The following is a 7,645-nucleotide window of genomic DNA, read 5'->3' on the forward strand; positions in this document are numbered from 1 at the left end:
AATCTCGGGTTGGGTTTCTGAAAGTTATTACATTTTGATAGAAATTTTTCACACACCACCTAAAGCCTCCTTTTGTATCTGTTTCTATCCTGAAGCTAGAAACATATCCATAGCCTATTTCCTATGTGCCAGTGTTTAGTGAAAGTGAAAGCCAGTATGTTTGCCGAGCGTTCATCATACATAAAGACATTCCTACACACATCTAGACAGACACAAAATAGTCTTTTTGCCCCCTCCGCCCCCGATTCAGACAGCATCCTGCCTCATTTGGCTGGACTGCCTGTTTCGCTAAGATGGTTATAAATGTGCTTCTCACAGTCCAGCAGTGTGTGCGTATTGCTGAAGGAATGGTGATGAGAGCTTTACGGGGTGAAGAAGGAAAACGGGGGCAGTCATGTTGAAAGCACAGCTGCGGTGAGAGGAGGTGTATTTGCCCGCTGCCGTCCCTGGAGACAGAAAGAGCAGACCTGGGGAAGGAGGCTTGGCTTTCGCTTCTGACTGCTGGCATGGCCTCGCTCTGGTCGTGTTAATGAAATAACACACACACACTACATGTACACACCACAAGTACACATCATCTGCACTAGACAGGTCGTCTAAAGCCTTCTGCAGTAACCTTTGCGGAGGAAAAGTAGCAAATGCCTCTATTACTCTGAGAAATAGCCAAATTAGAAATATTTTAAATAACAATTGTTAATTTCCTGATGTGCTTCTAAATCCTGGTCTTGGCGTGTCATATTTTAAACTATCTGTTTAACTGTCTTGAAACTTCCCCATGGTCGAAAACTTTCTGTTACAAAGCACTTACACTGGAGACTCCTTCCATAAAAGTGAACGTCTCCTTATAGAAAACTGTTATATATTTTTCTTGGTTATATAACAACACTTTTTTTTAAAACCTTTTACATAGCACCTCATCATACATGTTAATTTAAGAATGATAGAAGAGAATTTATTAAAAAAGAGTGCTTTAATGTAATTTATGGTCAGTCAGAGCTGCTGTTCTAGATTCTGACCAATCAGAATTCTGGCATTCAAATCTTATATTTGTGAATCAACTTATGCATTCAGGTCCCTCAGGAACTTGGAGGAACAGCAAAAATAACAACAATCAAAAAGTTTTCTTAAATTCTATACATTCCAGCACTCAAGATATTTCATAAAATGGCTGACGTTCCAGTACAACATGAATTTTTATGGTTTTCGGACCAAACCCTCAACTCTCCCGGCTCCATCACCACTACTGCAAACGGACAAAGCTGGGTTTTTTGAGGATTTGAATCAGGAATATTAGAGCTGGAAGACAGCATATAATATAGTGCTGAAAGATCCAGGAACACGATTCAGTCCCGACATTGTGTTACACAGAAGTTTTATTAATGTTAGAAAGAGTTGTTCAACCTCTAACAAAAATCTGGGGCTAGTTCGGAATGATAAATGGATAACTATACTTTACTATATAATGAGAAATTGTTTAAATCCCAGTGCAGATTTCAGAAAAATTTTGGATACAATCCATTCATTAAATAATTATTTTTGTCCACTTTGTCTTCTATGTAGAGTAGAAGTGGAAGGAAAGGAAAGGAGAAAGGGAAGGGAAGGGAAGGGAAAGGAAAGGAAATAAAAGGAAAGGAAAGGAAAAGAATAGCCTCGATATAGAGACAGGATATACCCATCATTTTACAACAAACTGTTTTAACCTCATATGATTATAATCATAAGCAGATCGCCCTCTCATCTTTTTAAACCTCTATATTTTATTGTTCTTTCTTGTCAAATACTTGGTTTCATTTCGATTTATCATGTCATTTCAGAGAATTACAAAGAAATTTTAAACTGAACATGTCAATTTCAATGGGTTATATAACCTGGGGTTATATTTCTATGCCATGATCCTTCCTCAAGACTCATGGAAAAATTAAAGAAGTGTTGGATTCAGATGGGACTGAACTTGCAGAGATAGTCCTGTAATAAGTATACTTTGCAACATGAAAGAAATCCAGCCGAAATCCAGCTCTTGCGAGCTGATTTTTGAGACATACGTACATAGAGTAGATAATTAGCATGAACATTGCTCATGATACTGATTCAACATGATAATGACGATCTTGCCGAATGAGCTAATTACACACTACAGTATTTAATATATTATATATATATAAGATGTATTATAAACCCTATAAATTTGAGTCAATTCAAAGACATAAGAATTAATGAACATTTCGTGACAGATCAGAGCTTTGATATGCTGCTTTTAAAGCAACCCTTTCTATTGAAAATTTATGAGTCAAGGCTTGCGGTTGCCAGTTCCATAAATCCCTAGTGATTTGAGAGATGGTTTTCATGGTGTGGGAGTGACTAGATGTTTTTCAAAGCGGAGAAAGAAGAATGCAGCTCCGCTCTCCCACACGAACAGGTGGGTGAGATCTTTTATTGGATCTCGGCCCGTAAGAGCCAACTAAAAGCCGAGCTCGAGCCCTATAAAGCCTTGCAGCATCTCTGTAACAGCAGAGAAGCATGTGAGGCCTGCACTCCCCTGGTTTCTAAAGCCACGTTTTGCCATTCTCTGGATCTGTAGACGGGTCTCAGGGCTGTGTGTTTACTGCAGACTGGGCTTCACACACCTGTTGGAGAGATCTGTACCATGCAATTATCTCTGGTGTAAGGGAATCTGTAGCCGTGGGGACTAGTCATAAACGCTCCAGCCTTCACACCTCCCCTCCACACGCCGTCTGAGAAGGCTGGACTGAAAGCGGAGAGAGTGATGGATATGTAAACGGATGTAGAAAAGGAAGAAAAAGGGTGGTTGAGAGAGAAAAAAGGAAAAGCCCCAGGAGGAATCCACCTCTCTCCACACCCTCTTAAAAGCAGCTTGGGCTTACTGAAATGATACCACCTTCCACTACGTTACGATAATGAGGATCATTGCGCTTGACGTTTCTTAACCCTGTGGTGAAATAATATGTCTAGAAATAATGTTAGATGCAGCTGATAACCTCGCGTTAAAACTTTACGAGGAAAATACATAAAGACTATTTATGTCTCCGGAAGATTTATTGACCTGTGATGATCGTCAAGCCTTCTAAAGTTCTCTTGCTACAAATCTGCTTTATTAATCGACAAATATGAAAATAAAGAGCTAGCAAATCTTCTTTAAAGGCTCTTTAAAGTGATTCCATAGAAGTTGTAGTTTTCTCTAGAACCCTTGGACTGATCATTGATATTTTTTTTTTTTACTGGTGCCACTGAGAAATAAATAAATTGAATAAAATTCACAGCTCCAGGGTCCCCAGTCTTCTGGTTTCCTCTGAAAACAAACAAGTAGGTGGATTGGCTTCTCTAACTTGCCCCTAGGTGTGTATGTGTGTGTGTGATTCTTTGTAGTGGCCTGGCATCCTATGTTAGGTGGAAAATCTTGTGTTGAAATTTTTTTTAGTTCATAGTTGAACAATTGTTGGACAAAAGCTCTGGATGGAACCTTTTCTGGTATCTTTTGCATCATCAGGGACGAAACCTGATTAATTCCATTTTGAAAAACCCTCAGGTGCTAGAATCAAGGTCCTTTTCATTGCAGCTGCTAAATTTAATCTGTCCATGGGAATTTGCATGTTGTATACATTTGAGTAAAGCTACTTATAGGTACTTATAAAGGTCAAGTCATTCATATTTGTAGGTAAATGATACATACTAAAGGTACAAAAGCACCACCATTTTTTTTCTCACAACATCTCCGCCTCTGTGCATGATTTTCCCAGACATGCTAAGCTGTTCTTACTTGTACCTATAAACTCCTCAGCCTGACTGACTCTTCTTATGAAGGGGTGGTCTAGCCTTTATGGCAGCCTCTAAACCTTTCCACTCTGCTAAGGGTCACGTTGCTGTTAAAGCCGTACGGCGTCTGTTATTTTTACACCCCTCACACTGGGTTTATTGTTCAGCCCATGACCAGGACATGAAGCAACTTGTACACTTCATATATATCATGACGTCACTCATTTGCATTCTATGACAAAGCGGGTGTTTTTGCTTTTTCAGGATGCCCGGGAAATAAGAAGAACGAATTTCTGACGAGCGTTTTGGACGCGCTGTCTACGGACATGGTGCACGCTGTTACTGATCCAGCTGCTGCTGGCAGGTAAGCAAACATCTGTACATTCTTGAAAAAGGGATTGCACATAAAGCACTTGGAGTGGAATAGTGCTACGCTTTTTAACCAAGGACACCAGATATTATGCCATTTGTTTTCCACTGCAATACAATACAGATTCCTGTTTTTAGTACACTTTTAGATAACAAATATTATTCCAAAGCTCTTAAGGATAGATAAGGGTTTTGTAAAAGGGGCAGTTTGTATATAGGGATTTATATGGGTTGCCTCAATAGGAGAAACATGCAAATTTGAATTTTTTTGCATCCAATTTTTACATGCTAATGATGCTTTCATTACTACTCAATCCAAGAGGGAAAAGCCGCATGGTTTCTTCTAGATGATGAGATTTTGAAGATTCATGTGCTATAACTGGTTAACTGATTTACACTCAGAGAACAGGGTTAGTTCTGCTCTCTTGGGCTCCTGTGGGATTTGAAATTTCAACACTTTTGTAGAAATAACTCCACCACAACCACTGTTGGTCCACTAAAGAACACCAGAGAAGACAAATCCAAGACTCAAATCGCTCTAATATTGTTCTGTATTTACTCTTCCCCCAGAATGCCAGAACCAGACCCTAACCACACTCTGGAAGAGCGAGTAGTACACTGGTACTTCAGTCAGCTGGACAAGAACCTGAGCGGTGACATCGGCAAAAAGGAGATCAAGCCTTTCAGACGTTTACTGCGCAAGAAATCCAAACCAAAGAAGTGTGTGAAGAAGTTTGTGGAGTACTGCGACATCAGTAATGACAAGGCCCTCTCGCTCCAGGAGCTGATAGGCTGCCTTGGGGTCATGAAGGAAGAAGGTAGGCAGCCATGACGATGACAGAATTGCTTAGACACTAAGACAAATAGAGAGAAATAACCTTAATACCGGTTTTCCGAGTGATCCTGACAGATACGACAGATTCCTAAGTGTTTGGTTCCACCAAATAAATTTGTAATTGTGTAATTGCATGTAATTATAGACTTTCTCAGGATTGTTTGTCGAGCTAATGGTTGTAAAACATTCTCATTGCTTTTTCCTCAGGGGCCAAAACAAGCGAAGGCACAACCTCCAGTAAACTAGTGAGTAAAAAGCTGTTTCTGTTTCACACACACTACTACACACTTCCCTGCATGCTTAATAGGGCAACTCGCAGTTTATAACACAACATACAAGCAAGCAGACATGGATAGAGGGGAAGGGAAGGGAAGGGAAGGGAAGGCTGTTGATCTCCTGAGATTTTTACACAAGTAGTCTCTAAAGTATTCACAAAATCATGCGAAAAACAAAAGACTAAAACACCTTGTGAGAGCTCGGAGGAGAATAACCAGCCTGGTCTGAGCTGACAGGAAGTCTATAATAACTCAACAAATCACTCTTTACACCTGTGATGAAAAACCCAAAAAACCATTACTAAGATAGTTGTGTGTGAAAATCCCAGGAGATCAGCAGTCTCTGAAACACTCAAAGCAGCCCATATGTCATTTTATTGCAATTCTGATGTTTAATGTGAACATTAACTGAAGCTCTTGACCTGCGTCTGTATGATTTCCTACACTGTTCTGCTGCCACATGATTGGCTTATTAGATATCATCAGATAGATGATCCTAAATAAATATTCTTATTAAACTGAACACTTTGGTAAATAATACCCTATGTATTTATGCTTGAACATTACCATACTTTGTGTTAAAGCACCAATAATCATCAAAAAAAAAAAAAACTTATTCAATAATATGTTTAAAAAATTACAGCAACAAAGCTTTTATACAGTAAAATTCTCACAACTGAAAATATGATAAGGATCTGTAAACAACTCATACATTCAGTTACAGTCAGCTCGGAGTTATGAGGCCTAGCCGTCTTTACGACTTCGTTTGTATGAAATCCCACACCTCTTGTGTGAAATTGAGTATTATATTTTACTTCGGGATCGTATAAAAACTCACAGCGCGTAACGAACTCGTAAACCACGCTCATAACCTTCGCAAACCATCTATAGATTGTTTACGTTTCTTGTAAACACTGCATTATTAACGTCTTCGAAATTTCCTTTCTCTTTCCAGAACATGGTGAAAAAGCAAGGCTGAGATTTCTGCCCCCTCCCCTGCCCCCTTGCGATCCTGCCCCCACCAAACGGCGATGGACCCCCATAGTATTTGCACTTTGTACTTTAAAAAAAAAAAATGATGTAAATTCACTTTGTAGAAAGAAGGTATTTAAACAGACTGCTGAACATGTGAATGATGTTAGTTAGCTTTTTTTTTATATATATATATATAAATATATATATTAATGCCCTTACAAAAAAAAAAAACGTTAATACTTTAACACATACAATGTATGTGTCCTTTGTGAGTCTGCATTTCTGAGATTGTATGAATTGTATTACTTTTTTAAATTTTATTTTAATTCATGTCCTGTTGATGTGTTTCTTGTTTTGTTTTGTATATGACACCAGATTTACACACAGCTGGTGAAGAAAATAATACCTTAGTGCTTCGGTTACTTCCTGGGTTTTTTTTTTTACCTATGTATCAAGTCAGGCTTCGTCTTGATTAGGAATAAAGATCTTATACACTTTTTCATTTTTCTATCAATACACTGTATATATCGAGTTGTCTGTGAAACGTTTTTTCTTTTTTTTGCTCGTAATAAAGAGTCTCTCCTAACTGAACCGCAGTGTTTTATCATGATCATCATGATCGGACCGAGCCGGCAAAGACGTTTCATCATTTTCAGGTCACTGCTTGGAAAACCAGGTCAAGGACCGAGGTTCAGGTGTCCTCGGGGACACGCAGAGACCTGCGCTCGCTCGTTGTTTAAGCTGTGAACTGGATTTACTCGAGCTGATAAAGCATTATTGGTGTCTTCATGATGCATATCAGTTGTTACAGAGTGCTTTAAGGGCTTGTCTGTGTCTTGAGAGTGGATATGTTCCCAATTTAAAAGGTACAATGAAACTAATTCCTGTTAGCAGATCCTTTATTTAGCGGTCAGACGTTAACAGGACGCGCGACTGATACCTCGTGGCTAAGACTCGTTCAAAACGGTGCCATGTGATGGAGCAACTCGGTTACATGGAGCGTTTTGTGTCTGCTTAAGAGCTTAAGGCTAAATTCTTTCCTTACGACAATCTTACACTTGTTTCTGGTTAAGTGGAGACTAAGTTTGAGGTCAATTTGTCCAAATGTTTAGAACAGATAACGTAAGGGAATTTGCTAAATTTTTAGGATTATTTAATCCTTCCAAAATCTTTTTCATGGGTAGTTTATATTTATAATGTTTATTACACTTACAGAATGTGTCCTATTGAAAGTCAGCAGCTTAAATTTCAATAATTACACAGAGAAAGTTCCTTGTATTCAGCTGCTTAAGTTGATTTTCAGGGCCCTTGCCGATTATTCCATGGCTCCAGGGTTGCCAGGTTTTTCCTCTTGTTTTCAACTTTCAGTTTCAGTAGTAAGCTTTCACATCCTGGTCCTAACATTAAATACATCATATTC

General features: G+C 38.8%; 1 protein-coding gene across 2 annotated transcripts in view; it reads left to right on the forward strand.

Annotated features, from left to right (window-relative positions):
- The window catches only part of smoc2 (SPARC related modular calcium binding 2), a 33,277-nt gene extending 26,461 nt beyond the window's left edge, over window positions 1-6,816 (forward strand). For both annotated transcript variants that reach the window (XM_058385534.1, XM_058385535.1), the window contains exons 10-13: window positions 4,036-4,135; window positions 4,711-4,958; window positions 5,183-5,220; window positions 6,206-6,816. In XM_058385534.1, coding sequence (XP_058241517.1) covers window positions 4,036-4,135; window positions 4,711-4,958; window positions 5,183-5,220; window positions 6,206-6,229 — 410 coding nt within the window. In that variant the 3' untranslated portion in view covers window positions 6,230-6,816. The remainder of the gene's footprint in view (window positions 1-4,035; window positions 4,136-4,710; window positions 4,959-5,182; window positions 5,221-6,205) is intronic.
- Window positions 6,817-7,645: the final 829 nt, after the last annotated feature.

The sequence above is a fragment of the Hemibagrus wyckioides genome, linkage group LG03, assembly GCF_019097595.1.
Source record: "Hemibagrus wyckioides isolate EC202008001 linkage group LG03, SWU_Hwy_1.0, whole genome shotgun sequence".
Classification (NCBI taxonomy): domain Eukaryota; kingdom Metazoa; phylum Chordata; class Actinopteri; order Siluriformes; family Bagridae; genus Hemibagrus; species Hemibagrus wyckioides.